Genomic DNA, 16,608 nt, shown 5'->3' with positions numbered 1-16,608 from the left:
AATCATGGGTGTAGTGCTAACAAACCTAGAAACATAATTGGGGCAAACCAGGATTTGAACCCATGATCATAGGTGTCTGGTGTACCAAAGGGACGCAACTCTGCAAAGCAAATGGGCGCCTCAGGCGACTGGGCCACCCGTGCCCTCTAAATAAGAAGATGTTACTGAAGTTTATCACACAGAAGAACACAAAGAAACAACACAAAAAAACTTCAAAAAAGGCTAATACAATATGATACTTCCAATTACAAAAATGACAGCATATAAAAAAAGGAATAAACTTAAAAATATATATTCCACAAATATCTATAGGATTGATAGGAATAGCTATCCATTTACCAGCATTGCACAGGTTGTGAATTAGGTGTAATGTGTGGGGAGGGGCGGGTGGGTAGCCTAGTGTTTAAAGCGTTCGCTCGTCACGCCGAAGACCCGGGTTCGATTCCCGACATGGGTACAATGTGTGAAGCCCATTTGTGGTGTCCCCCGCCGTGATATTGCTGGAATATTGCTAAAAGTGGCATAAAACCATACTCACTCACTAATGTGTGGGGAAACTGCAAAAGATGCAGATGTGTGACATCAACACTTTGGTTAAACCCATGAGCAGAAGAAAAAAGGGAGGGGGGTCAAAAAAATGTGATAGACCAATCCCCACACCTATAATCAATTATCTGTCCCTAAGTATTGCCTAATCGTATATATACTGCTCCTATATGCAGTTCTCCAGTATCTCATTGACCTAAAGCCTTTTCTCACCTGAACTTGACAAAGACCGGTAGTTTGAATATCATGTAGAAGAGACGTCGCTCCCACAGCCATAGCAGGGCATCTGTGTTGGAGGAAGAGTCCTGGCCAGTCTCACCCTGCAGACACTGAAATACTCGAGTTTATTAATATTCATTTCTGGTTTTTGTTGCTTCTAAATGTTTATTTTCAATGGCTCAAAAGTAACAATTACATTTCTATGAGATATAAATTCAACGTCTGACAAAAATAATATCATTCCTTAATGTATCAATGTAGCCTGCAACCTCGGGGTATCGCGGTACTTGTCATGTACGCTAAACAGAACAAAATGCACTCACTAACCTTTATGATTATTCGTGTTCTCTGTATCAGATATCATTCATTTTATCAAACAATGCATATATTACTGATAAAAGTTCATTATTCACATTAGTAGCTCCGAGTAAAAGCCGGGCCTCGCACTTCTGTTTGACAAGGGAGAGAACTCCATCGTATCGCGGTACAGAGAAAGGTTGTGTATGGAGGTCCGAATTGGACAAAAAGAGGACATAATTCCCAAAACCACTTGGTATGATCATGCCAGACATCAGTGATTTGTCCAGACAAGTGCAAAGACAGCACAAGTAAAATTCTAAATGTGTTATCAGCAATAGGTATTCAATGCATTTTTACCGAAAAGTAAGAGAAAAATATTTTTATAAGCCAACAACAAAATATCAGAAATGATATTTTAAGATTGTTTAAAAAAAATTGGATGACAATAATTTGTCACAAAATGGAAAAATGTTAAAAGTCGACAATAAATATATAAAAAGCACTCCTAGTATGCCCAAAGTATGTATTTATCTTTTGACTTCTAGTGAAGAACGTATTTCTTAGTTTGGCATTATGGCCCTTATGATCTCCCAATAGATTCTGGGCACAGAGCGGGAAAAAATGTGCGGACTACGTAACTTCCGTTACCTCATTAGTCTATATGCAGATGATCTAGTTCAGGTCAATAGAGAAAGTTTACTTGGGGAACTGCGGGTTATGTCGTTGGCCATTGATAGATGGGGGTAAGGCAATATTACAACAGATGCCAGAAATATATATCGACGGATTAATAACTCCTTACTTACAGCAGACGGAACATTCCGAGGAAACTGAAATTGTTTACGAAGTGAGCACTTCCTGGTAAACTATTTGCATTAATAGACAGCCGCTAAGAGGCATGTCCCGCGTGAACTATCGGAAATCACAAATGCCGCGATACGATGAATGCCGCGGTACCATGGGGTCCGAGTATACTACATGATGAAACTGTTTCAGTTTCAGGGACCGAAGTAACGTGTTTGCTTATCATATCAAAGTACCCAGACATTAAAATAGAGGATATCTAAACTATCACATGAAAGTCTAGAGTCTTATCAGACTAGAAATCTCCAATTTCAGGCTTAAAATGATCAAGTAGATATTCTCAGCCCTACACCTACCCTTGTAATGAATGAAGCCAACACTGTCCAGTAGATACTCTCAGCCCTGGCTGTCTGCCGACACAATCTACACCTACCCTGGTAATGAATGAAGCCAACACTGTCCAGTAGATACTCTCAGCCCTGGCTGTCTGCCGACACAATCTACACCTACCCTGGTAATGAATGAAGCCAACACTGTCCAGTAGATACTCTCAGCCCTGGCTGTCTGCCGACACAATCTACACCTACCCTTGTAATGAATGAAGCCAACACTGTCCAGTAGATACTCTCAGCCCTGGCTGTCTGCCGACACAATCTACACCTACCCTTGTAATGAATGAAGCCAACACTGTCCAGTAGATACTCTCAGCCCTGGCTGTCTGCCGACACAATCTACACCTACCCTGGTAATGAATGAGGCCGATACTGTCCAGTAGATACTCTCAGCCCTGGCTGCGTCTGCCGACACAATCTAAACCTACCCTGGTAATGAATGAAGCCGTCACTGTCCAGTAGATACTCTCAGCCCTGGCTGTCTGCTGACACAATCTACACCTACCCTGGTGATGAATGAAGCCGACACTGTCCAGTAGATACTCTTAGCCCTGGCTGTCTGCCGACACAGTCTACACCTACCCTGGTAATGAATGAGGCCGACACTGTCCAGTAGATACTCTCAGCCCTGGCTGTCTGCCGACACAATCTACACCTACCCTGGTGATGAATGAGGCCGATACTGTCCAGTAGATACTCTCAGCCCTGGCTGCGTCGGCCGACACAATCTGTAGGTCATAAGGGTCATACCGCGCTCGTGGGTGTCGCCTGTTCCTCGGTAGACAGTAGAAAAACTGTCCGTCATCCTCTTTTGTAACCTTGTCCTACGTGACACACAGGCTTGCATTAGACAAATATCCATACACAGCACACACACAACAACTGTGTCACAGAAATAACATTGAGAATGGTCATAATATTTTAGTGATACAAAAGTGATTTGGTATCAAACAGCAGTTCATGATTCTCATCACACGAAATGAAACATTTTCATGATTACCTGTGACCAATTCAATATTTATATCTTTGTCTTTTTGTTAACAAACATTATAACTGAGCAAAATTATGACATGGTACACTTGCTCACGTGTTTAGTGGCCATATTGAAATATTGGATTAAAACCTTTTGAGGTGAGGTGAAATGGGGTTTAACGTTGCATCCAAGGTTATTGCACTTATATAGCGATGTGCATGCATGTGTGTGTGTGTGGCTGCTTGTACGAGTCAAGACTGATTTATAGTGCTAGCACACTGAGATACTATGCCACAGTTTAACATGAATACTCCACTCAGACACAGTATACTGACTCCGGGCCGACTAGTCCTTGTTTTAGCCCCTTAATGCCGAGTGCCAGGCAGGGCAACAACAAGTATGATATTTTAACATCTTTTGGTATGACGCCCTCCGGGCGGATGCTCTACCACTAGACCATGGAGGCGGTCTTAAACCTTTTGAAATAATTTAGATGTCATCTTTGGTGGGAGTAAGTAAAGTGCAATTGTGCAGAGGTTTCTGAGGATATTATGTTCACAGAGATACAAATGCATCTTCAGAGAATTTAGAGGATGGTCAAAATCCTAAGGTGAAATGAAAATTTAACATATTAGAGTGTAGTAAACATGCAAACTCAATGACTAACAACATATATATCAAAATAAATTAAAAAATGGCTGCGTATATGGCTATAAGGTTTTTTTTAAATGACTGCCACGGCGGCCATATTGAAAATCAGACTCAAAACTTTTGAAAAAAATTTAGGGTCATAATGGGTGGGAACAAGCATGCCAAGTTTCAACATCGTTGGTCAAACAGTTTCTGAGAAGATGTTTACAGATGCCATGCACGACGTCGGACAAGCAGGCCACGACATAAGCTCACTTGATTTTCAGTCACCAGAGCTTGTTTGCACATGGACAGACATTTTCAAAAGGCAGGTAGATTTAGATGACCACCATACAGGTAGTTATTTCAATCTCACAGAAACTTTGCTTTTATCTTTACAAGAGTTGTCCTTGATGGTCTTTGGTTATTTCAAAATGTTATTTGTGGTTCAGCACCCACTGAATCGTGATTGTTTCCAACTTACATCATCTTTAGATTTCTTCTGCATTATTTCCAGTAGTTTTTTCTTGCATTCTGGGCCGTATCGAGGGAGCTCTGTCTCCCAGTTTAGGTTTTCACGCAGCTCAATCACCTTGTCAACAACACTGTCATTTTCAGGAACTAAAAAAGAAAAAAACCCAGTTCAAATCACAAAAACATCTCAATTTTTATCCAACTTTCTCACTTTGATACTTAGCAATTATATCTTAAAATCAAAATTAAAACTGTTCTATTTTTATCAATATCAACAGATGAATAATAACAATAACTGACGAACTACAAAGAAATGCAAATTATCTGCTTGGCAAGGAAATTTTCAAATTTAGTTAATGAGACACAGATAATCTTTAATTCCGAGCTGCAAGTAGATTATTCGGTATATTACCATTATTCTGTTTCCTGAGAAAATGTAGAAAAATGTGGGTCTCATGTCAAGTGGGGACATCAGCTCCGTGTTTTTATTGTTGGAACTATGTCCTATTACATTGCTTGTGACTTCATGAGTGAGGGAGTGAGTGAGTTGGGTTTAACGTCGCTTTTAACAGTATTTCAGTTAAATCACGGCGTGTCAGCTTAATGTGGGAGGAAAGCCCGAAGTGATGCAGGTCTCAGACGTTTACCACTTCGGTGAAACCCACGAGCACGGGTATGGTGCCGACAAACCTAGAATCATAATCGGGGCGAACCGGGATTCGAACCCACAATCATAGGTTTCTGGTGTGCCCAAGGAACGCAACTCTGCACAGCGAATAGCGGCGCCTTAGACGACTGGGCCACCCATGCCCCCTGTGACTTCATGAACAACGGATGGCACCATCTCTAATATTTGCAAAAATTAGTTTATAAACACACTGCAATCATCTTCCCAAGGCAAGGGAGTTAACTGACTATAAAAGTCCAGTTTCCTCCCTTGCCGAACTAGACTGGAATTATGGAGTTTTATTTTGGCTGGACTAAAGAGTCTATACATATATAGTTCAAGCAAAATCATGTAACGAAATCAACATCTGATTCATAAACTGCCATGAAGATTTTGGTCGATTGCAAGATTTGCAAAGTATGTGTACCGCCATCTTGGTGTCAACAGATCTTTTCATGTTTTTAATCAAGGTGCTCACATGATTTGATGCACTTCACGAAGTAAGACCCGTTTTATCACAATACAGATTTTGATTATCGATCAGATCAGCTTGACTGGGCGCCCTAATTTGTTTGAAGCAAATGTACGTGATATGAGAGGTGGAATCTGATTGGTCAAAAGGACGGACATAACAGGGACATAACTCATAATAGCCACTGATGGCGCTTCGATAGGGCCCAGAAATTCAAGCCTAGTTCGGCATGGGTGGTAACTGGACTTTTACAGTCAGTTAACTCCCTTGCCTCAGGAAGATGCACTGCAAGGGGCCGCCTCACAAACGATGAACACAATGGAACAACGGGAACAACCCATCAGCAGGAACCCCATGAGGAAATAACTACAATGCTCAGTGAGAATTACTTAAAAGAATGTCACCAATATCCATGCCCCTACAGGTATTATATACAGGCAGTGTTATCCATCTTCCCGAGGCAAGGGAATTAACTAACTATAAAAGTCCAGTTTCCACCCTTGCCAAACATGGCTGGTATTATGGAGTTACATTTTGGCTGGACTAACAAGTCTGTGCATAGTCCAATCAAATTCGCGCACCGAAATCAAAATCCAGTTTCGGAAACTGTCGTGCAGAGTTTGGTCGATTGCAGGATTTGCAAAGCATGTACACCGCCAACTCGTTGTCAGCAGATATTTTCCAAATCTTTTCATGTTTTTAATCAAGGTGCTCACGCGATTTTATGCATTTCAAGATGTAATACACATTTTTCCACAATATAGATCTTGATTATCGATCAGATCGGCTTGACTGGGTACCGTTTTGTGTAAAGCAAACGCAAGTGATACGAGAGGTGGTATCTGATTGGTCCATAGGAGAGGCTAAGAAGGGACATAACTCATAATAGCCACTGGTAGCACTATGATAGAGCCCAGTAATTCCAGCCTAGTTCGGCAAGGGTGGAAACTGGACTTTAATAGTCAGTTAACTCTCTTGCCTTGGGAAGATGAGTGTTATCATGTTTCCAGGATAGGATGAAATACAAAGATAACAAGGTGTTTTGTTATCCATAACAATTTTTTGTCTTCATGTACAAGTTCTCACAACTTCTAAATCCCAATCATTGTTTGTTGTTGTTTATTGTTTGTTGTTTGTTGTTTGACACCGCTCTCAGCAATATAAAAGCTATATGACGGCGATCTATAAATAATCAGGTCTGAACCTGACAATCCAGTGATTAATGTCATGAGCATCGATTCACGCAATTTGTATACAATGACATGCGTCAACCACCTCAGTGAGAACTGACCACACAATCCCGTTAGTCGCCTCTTACGACTAACATAGTCACCTATTACGACAAGCATGGGTTGCTGAAGACCTATTCTAACCCGGATCTTCATGGGTATCAAAATGCCAATCAAAGAATACATGAGTATTGTACAACTTAAAGCACCATCTAACAACAGCTTAACAAGCTGGTTAAAAAACATGAACCATAAACGAAAGGTACAGAAACATATTAGGACTCTCTTTAAAATGTTAAATTACAAAGTTAATTTTCAAGGTACCAATTTGAACTCTCAAGACATGTTGATTTCTCAAGATGCTTTGTTGAAATTTATTGAACATATTACCTTGAATATTCTGCATACATATTAATATCTTGGATATTGTATGAACAATTTTGAAAACTCAACATTTCGCCTTGAAGTTTCAAAATGTATGTATTAAGTGAATGGCCCAAATAAGTTTCCATACAAAAGTAAACTGAAAACTACTTGGTACTGCATAACGGTCTTTTGACAAAAGAAACAACAATAACAAAGACAATATGTATTTAGTTTCATCACACCAATATTTTCATTGATTAATGGATGAGTTTGTTCATAATTCTGAAAGAGCTGAGCAGAGTATGCTGTTTAATATCATGATCATGAGTATACTTATTCAGACTTCTGGTTTAACTTTTATTTCAAATTTTAAAAAATAAAATAAGTAACATGATAACAAACAGGAATTTTGAAAATAAAATGAAAGGTTATCAACTCAAAACTGAATGTTTTCTATAATTAAATTACCAATCCGCCTTAACATTCTTTTTCTGTTTTTTTTGGCCTTCTGTTTCTTGACATCTTTATCTAGAAATCCATAATAGAAGATATACCATTTGCCTTGCCATATCATTCATGGCACCAACAATCCTTGTATTAGAGTGCCAGAGTCAGGGTTAAAATCTTACTGGCACAGTTATAATAAGTTTCCGGGATGAAGGGCACAATTAGTCATGCAAATAATCATGTTTTCAACAAAAATACTTTGTGACATTTTATCATATGAAGCCAGTTTTTACTGTACCTTCACACATCTCAAGAAATGAGTGAGTGAGTGAGTTACGTGGCTTTTAGCAATATTCCCGCAATATCACGGAGGGGGACACCAGAAATGGGCTTCACACATTGTACCCATGTACAATCGAACCCGGATATTTTGCGTTAATCACTAGGCTATCCCTCTGCCCCAAATCAACAAATGAAAGCTTAATGTGCAGTATGATTCACTAAAGATCTAAGTAGATTCAGAAATTGAAAAGGTTCTCATCAATTTCAATCAATAGGATGAGGGCAAACTTTCTAAATTACAGCAACTTACCATCTAGCTGATGGTGAAGTTGAAAATTTTACAATAAATTGTATATTTATATACTTTATCTCTCTAATTTTTTAAAACTTATCCTATCTCACACTATGCAATTATCCCACAGTTGGACAGTGGGGCGCAGATACCCTTTGTTGTATTAGAGTACTACCGTGAGACGTACACGAGGAAGCTGGTGATAAATTATGCTCCAATCTCAAGATTATTATAAAGTTTAGTTTAGCACAGAAAAGACTTTGTGAATGGGTGTAAGTGCGAAAACACCCCTTGTGTTACTAGGACATAACTATCATGTGTTATGTCACTTATGTGTCTTCATGCAAGACATCACACTTTTATAAAAAAAAATGACCACGTAACCTTAAAGTAAGGAAAAACCCATTCAGCTACAACTTGTAACCAATCTGGAAGACATCTTCCTGAGGCAAGGGAGTTAACTGACTATAAAAGTCCAGTTTCCCTCCTTGCTGAACTAGGCTGATTATCGATCAGATCATCCTGACCGGGTGCAACCATTTTGTTTGAAGCAAACGCAAGTGATACAAGAGGTGAAATCTGATTGGTCCTTAGGAGAGGCTTAGAAGGGACATAATTGGTAATAGCCACTGGTGGCGCTACAATTGAGCCCAGTAATTCCAGCCTAGTTCGGCAAGGGTGGAAACTGGACTTTTAAAGTCAGTTAACTCTCTTGCCTCGGGAAGATGTCTGGAAGAGGACTCCTTCCCATTGGTTCTACAAGACAGACCTCACACATACACTCCAAGACGTAGGACTGATGAGCTTGGCATCTCTTTTATCGCTTCATCAAAGCTATCAATCCCTCAGCAGGATTGACGGATGCTAAGTCGAAAAGAGGAACAATCGGCAACACCCAGAAGGTCTTTAAACAACTACTGTCTGTTTGTTTGTTTGTTGTTTAAAGCCACATTCAGCAATATTCCAACTGTATGACAGCGGTCTGTAAATTATCGAGTCTGGACCAGACAATCCAGTGATTGACACCATGAGCATGCATCAAACAAGTCAGTGAGCCTGACCACCCGATCCCATTAGTCGCCTCTTACGACAAGCGTTGTCGGTATTTTCAGCAAGCATGGGTTGCTGACGACCTATTCTACCCTGGATCTTCACGGGTCTTTAACAACTACTGAGACATCACAAGCTCAAAGCTGAGGTGAGCAGGTTAAGGTTCGGGACACTGTCAAAACTGCCATGAATTGCAGCGACTTAAATGTTAATGACCGAAGTCTCCACAGACGAGGAGTTTCGTCCTCCAAAGGACACTCGCTCTGGGAAACCCGACTAAAATACATGGCATACGATTCCAATATTTATTAATGTATATACAAGGCATGACTCATGAACCGCTGGGTGTAGGTCTATAGCATCATCATCGGATGAGCAGCCATCAACTGCTGGGCCACGACCAAGGGTCCAAATAGGTGTAGACCATGGACGTCTGTGACTGAGATGTCTCTGAGGTAATATGAAGACTGTATCCAGCTTCCAAAAAGCATCCCTCTATGATGGCAGTAAGCATGCAGTTGCTATGCAACGCCATGGTAGAAGCAACAGATCATATCTCATGTGGATTAGAGGCCGTTGAGAGACTGAGAAGGTGTATGCCTTGGGGATAGCCGAGCCTAACCATAGGACACTAGTTCTCCAAACTTCTGTTGGATAACGGGATGAACAGCCTCCTACGAAAACACAGAAGAGTAGCAAGCAAGGTCTTCATGGTCCTCTGGATTCAAGAGCGAGGCGAGTGAAGGGATGTTGAAAAGTCGATTGGGTTGTTCCGGGAGCTGTTTCTTGGTGATGAAATCCCAGTGAAGGCTGAGAAAGATTTTCTCATGACGTTGCCTTGCAAAACAGTCTCTGTTCACATGGAGAATATGAATGCAAGATGTGCCTTAGGCATGACATGTTCCAAATCCTTCTCTTCCAAAGGTTCCATAGTCCTCGGAAGATATATGGCGTAATATGATATTAAGGTCCCAAGAAGGTGGTCGAAAACAGGATGATTGATCTGCTAGTGAGTAAGATTGAATGAGAGCTTCTAATTCAGCTACCATGAAGATCTTCGATCCCATAGTAATATCAATGACAGAGTGAATAGTCAACATCGATCCCTTTAACTTCCTTGTCACACACAAATGCTGGAGATATTAGTATTTTGTTGAGGCAGAGGTCAATATCTCTGGCTGTACAATACCCTTCAAAAGCTTTCCACTTGTGGTTATAGAGAGATTTAATGGAAGTGCGATTGGTCTCGGTGATAGTTTTGACCATTCCTTTGGAATATCCCTTGGCCACGAGGGATTTTTGGAGGTGAGCCAAACGCGGAGACGATGGTATCTTCGGTCTGTAATGTTGACCATGATGGTGAATCAAATGCAGTCGGATGTGTTTGGTGATGACTGCCTTCTGCAGAACTCGAGGTAGGAGGATGGTATCTTCAGTCTGTAATGTTGACCATGATGGTGAATCAAGTGCAGTCGGATGTGTTTGGTGATGACTGCCTTCTGCAAAACTTGAGGTAGGAGGCTGGTCGGGGGATACGCACAAGAGTTGATGCCCTCCCATACGTTGGCCGGGCGTTGTGATGCAATGCCTATGGATTCAGTATGGGGGAAATGAATCTAGACAACTTTGTGTTGAACCGGATTGCAAATAGGTCTACTTGCGGTTTGGGATGAAGTTGGCAAATCCACCGAAAGACTGTCAGATGGAGTTGCCACTCCGTCATGACGGTTGATTAAGACGAGATAACACATCTGAGATGGCGATTAGTATTTTTTTGCATTTTGCCTTTCTCGAGCTTGAATGCAGACTGAGGTGACTGGCTGGAAGAACTGGATCGTGGTAGTCATGAGAGACACTGATTTGGGCGATCCGGACATTAAACCCGGACGCACTGTTAAACCCCATTTCACCTCACCTCACCTCACCAATGGACGATGTACAGTCATCAGTAATACATATCTAAAACTGAGTATCCATATATCCTTTCTGTATTGATAAGAACCATGTGTAACTTCTGGAAGAGACAAGGTCCCCAGTATATCAGACAGTCATGCTCTGTGACTTCAGCTGAGGGTGATGGGGCAACCTAGTGGTTAAAGCGTTCGCTCGTCACACCAAAGACTCGGGTTCCATTCCCAAAATAGGTACAATGTGTGCTGCCCATTTCTGGTGTCCCCCACTCCGTGATACTGCTGGAATATTGCTAAAAGCAGTGTAAACCTTACCCACTCACCTAACAACATGCCATCACACCCCGTAGGTGTAAACTATTGCTCTTGTTTTCAGTGACAAATTTGTCTGGTCCAGACTCTATTTTATAAGAGTTACTGGCCGTTGCAACAGCCAATCTCATTAAAATCAGATCTTAGCTCCAGCTATCGCTAAACAAAGATCTGAGGACATCCCACAACGACTTTTCATCCAACTAATCAAAATGTCGCTTACCAGATTGTGAAAGTGACAGTCGGAATGTGTTTTCTAATCATGCAACCTCGAAAACGTTAACACGGGGTATTCCCAATGACAGTTATGACCCGTACGACTGCTTCCATCAAAATTATCGTCTATCTCTCGCTTCCGCTGGATAAACATTTGAATGGAGGAGGCGTTGCACAGTACATGGGAAGCACTGCCTTACAATCTCAACCATATATTAGACATTCCAGAATGTTCGTTTGTTCAGTTTTCAAAATCTCAATCAAGAACTGTGTAAACATATTTTTCAAGCGTAGTTTGAAACGGAAGTCACCAGGTTGAAACGAGTGCCGTGAAGCTCAAGAAAGCTGCTTTCTATGGCTGATGTCGCCTTCTTGTTAGTCATTTCAGTAGTCGGCCAAAGTTCGCGAAAGGTCGTTCTGACGTGACCCGTAATAGGATGTCCACAGATCTTTGTTTAGTGGCAGCGAGAACCTAGATCTGATTTTAATAAGACTGTTGCTACAGCTGGAATATTGCTGACTGTGGTGTAAAATAATAATCTGTCTCACCTGAGTCATCGTACTTATTCTTCCTGAGATATGTCAACACAATGTTGGGGTCGGGTCTGGAAAGACTTCGAGCTGATGACACAGACTGTTTGGCACTTAGAGCTCGGCCGCTGGGCGCCCTCTTGGGACCATCCTCCTTCAGTGCCATCTTGTCTAGGGAGAGTGGTGGAGTTCTTATCTCCAGAGTTCTCTCCCTTTTAGCTATGATTGGAATCTCGTCAGGGTATTTCCTACCAGCAGCATCGTCTTCAATGTCCTCCATGTCATCTTTATCCACACTCGGTATTTCAATACTTGTGACGGAGGCAGATATTGGTATTGAGTCCTGTCGTGTGTGTTTGTCCGCGGTACTGATGGTCACTGCAAGCAGAAGCCACAGAAATTCCTACTATCATTTGGCCATAATAATTTAATTGCTAGATGATCATCCTAGCTCACGACTAAACACCCCAACAAATTAATTCAATTTGCCCGAGTGAAATGTTTAGAGCATTGTAACAACATCAGCTGTCAATCGGCCATTTTATGTTTACAACATACCATAAACTGGTCTACAACCAACTCTATCGTCTGCTTGATGGCTGTCAAGATGGTGCTCACTATTTTGAAAATATGAGAGGGTGTGCAAACCATTAAAGACTGGTATGCCTGTCCTTTGCCAGAGTCTATGACTTATGGAAATCTTCAACAAGCTTGTGGGGAACTTGATAAGTTAACGTCATTTGAGGATAAATTCATAAACAACGAGTACAAGTTGGGAAAACGAAAATAGGTTTGACTCAGATGCATCCGACTACTACTGTTGAAATCAATGTTTATGTATTATCTTTGTTATTTATTTTAGTCATCTATTTTTCCAGTCCAGTCTTTTACTTGACGACTTTAATAGAAAAAAAAATATTTAAAAATATAAAACCTTGCTCCCCACTTTTGTAAAAAAAGTGGATGATAATAAAGCAATTACCGTATTCAAGTAATAAGCGCCCAGCTCTAATTAGCACCTACGGGGATATTTGTTAATATAGTGGCTAGTGAACAATCCCAATTAGCACTCCTACCGATCGATCAATGTACGCAAGACTTATTTATTCACGCATAATACGCACTCGTGTGTTATATGCAGCCTTAATTATGGGCAATTGAATTCTAGAAAAATATGTGTGTCGTATATAAACATTTTAGGCTGTCAGCATAAACCGCCAAATTTATCTTTCAACTTTTCTAATCTAATCTTTTCACCAAAATAATATTCTAATAAGAGACCCCTATTTCTAATTTTGAGAGTACCCTGGGTGCTTATTAAGTTGAATACAGTAATTTATTATGGCCTTTATCACAGTCTTGATACTTTTGGTGTTCATTTTACCAATACAGACACAAAAGATCATCAGATCCCTGCTTACTCAAGGGACTTAACTCCGCACATCAACGCAAGGCACCTTAGTATAAAGGTCACCTATACCCCCTACAAAAGATTGCATTTATATCTAGGTAAAAGGTGCTGTTTGTAAGTATACTGAAAACAGATGCTAAATTTTAAATACTGTATACTTTAAAAATGTAGAGCATGTGTTTAACATGTTTTAGAAGAGGCATAAATTCTATGCACAGCTTCCTTTATTGTAAAATAGGAATTTGTTTAACATGTGTTTAACATGTCTTAGAAAACACAATAAATTCTATTAGCATCTCTTTTCATGTTTATTAGGATGTAGGAATGAGTTTAACATGTTTTAACATGTTTAAAAAAAAATAGATTCTATTATCGGCTTCTTTGTCAGGAATTAAGAAGTTTCATTCATGACAACCTACCACTCTCTGTTCCAACCAAACTGACTTGATCCTCCATTAGAATGTCCGGAGTTGGTTTGTCATCAGGAACGAGATCGATCTCCCTTTTTATTGGACCAGCCTTCTGGATACTGGAAACAGAGTCAGTCGAGGTGAATGTTGTGCCAGTCATGCTCTGATTATGACCCATACCTGGGTCTACCTACCCCATAATATACAAAAACTCCCCTTACGAAATGATAGTATAAACAATATTTCTTATGGATGCAAACTTATTTATTATAGAAATGGGTGCTGTCCTTCTGTCCATCCGTCATGTTGCATTTCCGGAGCAGAACTCAAAAACCATGAGAAATCTTAACCAAACTTGGCACATAGACAGGTCATGAACAGTGCCTTTTGATAGTTTTGGATTTTTTAATCATTTATTTTTGAGTTTCCATGGCAATGACTTTGACTTGACTGAAATGGCGGTAGTGCTCCTTTCCAAAGCAAATATTTCTTCACCAAACTTGGCACATAGATAGGTCTAGTGGTAAACTGGTGCCTTTTGAAAGTTTGGGATTTTAAAAAAAATTATGTTTTCGAGTTTCCATAGCAACGACTTTGACTAGGACTAAAAATGGCAGTAGTGCTCATTTCCAGAGCAGATCTTGAAAAACATACAATATTTCTTGACTTGCACACGACCGGACAGAGGATATGAGTATATCATGCATGTTCTGTTATCATGCGACAATTCTGAATAGATCCATATACACTCGTGCTTGACAAACGGTATACGGATCTACACTGAAACGTTGCATCATAACAGAATAAAGAAGTTGTCATCCACAAAATATCTTGTCTCTGCTGTTACTTACCAACTTCAAAAATGCCAACCCAACAGTTCATACAAAATGATAGTTTCACAGGACAAACTGTCTTACTCCTAACTACCGAGATCTTTCTTTGCTGTAACCATGGTAACCTCAATAAATGAAACCAAATCATTTTAATAAGTGAGCAATATTACAGCAATATCGAGGCAGGGGACACCAGAAATGGGCTTCACACATTGTACCCATGTCGGGACTCGAACCCGGGTCTTCGGCGTGACGAGCGAACGCTTTAACCACTAGGCTACCCGACCCCATTTTAATAAGATGGGATCTGATTGGCTTAAAAGTCTACACATCCTTCATATTGAGTGGTTGGTCAAAAGTCACTCATGGTTCACACAGTGACATGGTTCACGTCAGTAGAAGGTCAGAATATTCAAAATACCATAGGCCATATAAAACACCAATCTGACCTTCACCTTTCAATATGGCTTCCTCGTTCCAGTAGTGATAACTGTATTTATGGAATACAGCACAACTACAGATCCATCCATCCATCCAATGACCATCCATCCATCCATTAAAAACACCTGATTCTTTCACATTACTGTGTACAGTTAATCGGCCATGCCTTGGCAGATTAACTGACTATAGTCATATGACAGGACTTCCTTAACTTCTTTTGAGTTGTATATAGCACTTTCAGGGAGACTGGACTGAACAATCATAATTCATCGTATCTCAGATAATCTCCACAAATTGTTTCATATAATCCACCAAGTAAGTGAGTGAATGTTCTTTTATGCACTAATCAGCAATATTCCAGCTACATTACAAGCTCCACACAGTGACAGTGAACATGTTAATATTACATTTTCTTCAGTACAGGTGGTGAGGAGAGTTCAATCCCAGCCGTTTGTTTCAGCTGCTGCTTTCGACGGTCATAGTCCTTCCTGAACATGGTGGTTCTGAAAGCTGGCACTGGGTGCTGCTCACGTTTACCAGAAGGAGGACGAGGAATCTGCGGCTGTAACATTGACGAACAAAAGAAATGAACAGAGGAAAAAAAACACTGCGATCATAATAGATAGTAGGGCTGGGACGAGACCAAATTTACTACCCGGGTACCCACCCCCCTATTACCTGACTATACCCAGGTACCCGCTGTAGGTCTCAAGAGATAGGTACAAATGTCCGATTGGGAATAGTTTGATTGTAGCCTTGGCAAAATGTATTCAGATACACTTATAAAACGATCTCATCATGCATGCACTGAAGTTGACTGAAGTTTTATACCTATTCAAACATATAAAGTCAGAAGAAATGCGAACATTAGTCACTTATAGTGTAACCGTACGCGTGGTAGTTCTAGAAATTTTTTGCTATTAAACAATATATAACGTGACTAACCAGGGGTCTGGGTAGTACTGTGGGTATCCGGGTCCTACTCAGGAACCACCCGACCCGAGTACCCCAGTTACCCATCACAGCCCTAATAGATAGATCTATTTTCAGTATACAAGGCATATAATATTACCTACGAAGGCAAACACATTTGGGTTCATAAAAATCATATGTGCCCTGGCGTCATATTATGTCACGAGACAACAGTGTATTGTTTCCATCATCCAGACGGCACTGTTGATGTCATTCAAATCTTATTGTGATGTGAGGTCAAATGACGTCACACTAGAAGCAACGTCATAGCTGAAGATTGTTGACATCATTTGACAAATTGTGTTTTTCTGGGACAGCGGTGGTGATGAGTACAAAACTTTCTTCTAAATTTGTCTCTGTATGTAGACATCTCCTTGGTAATAAATTGAACATTATATTTGTCTTCATGACATACTATGTTTACGGTAT

The 16,608-nt window shown here is 40.5% G+C and overlaps 1 protein-coding gene across 1 annotated transcript in view; it reads right to left on the bottom strand.

Annotated features, from left to right (window-relative positions):
* LOC139443113 (dynein axonemal heavy chain 6-like) overlaps positions 1 to 16,608 on the bottom strand; it is a 143,365-nt gene that overhangs the window by 123,611 nt on the left and 3,146 nt on the right. The window contains exons 3-9 of the mRNA XM_071224057.1: positions 15,615 to 15,769; positions 13,943 to 14,052; positions 12,131 to 12,490; positions 7,541 to 7,600; positions 4,349 to 4,485; positions 2,921 to 3,085; positions 760 to 875 (exon numbers count right to left, since the gene is read on the bottom strand). Coding sequence (XP_071080158.1) covers positions 760 to 875; positions 2,921 to 3,085; positions 4,349 to 4,485; positions 7,541 to 7,600; positions 12,131 to 12,490; positions 13,943 to 14,052; positions 15,615 to 15,769 — 1,103 coding nt within the window. The remainder of the gene's footprint in view (positions 1 to 759; positions 876 to 2,920; positions 3,086 to 4,348; positions 4,486 to 7,540; positions 7,601 to 12,130; positions 12,491 to 13,942; positions 14,053 to 15,614; positions 15,770 to 16,608) is intronic.

Source organism: Haliotis cracherodii, unplaced genomic scaffold, assembly GCF_022045235.1.
Source record: "Haliotis cracherodii isolate W230 unplaced genomic scaffold, xgHalCrac1.p SCAF_5, whole genome shotgun sequence".
Taxonomy (NCBI): domain Eukaryota; kingdom Metazoa; phylum Mollusca; class Gastropoda; order Lepetellida; family Haliotidae; genus Haliotis; species Haliotis cracherodii.
This window is presented reverse-complemented; position numbering and strand designations above follow the sequence as displayed.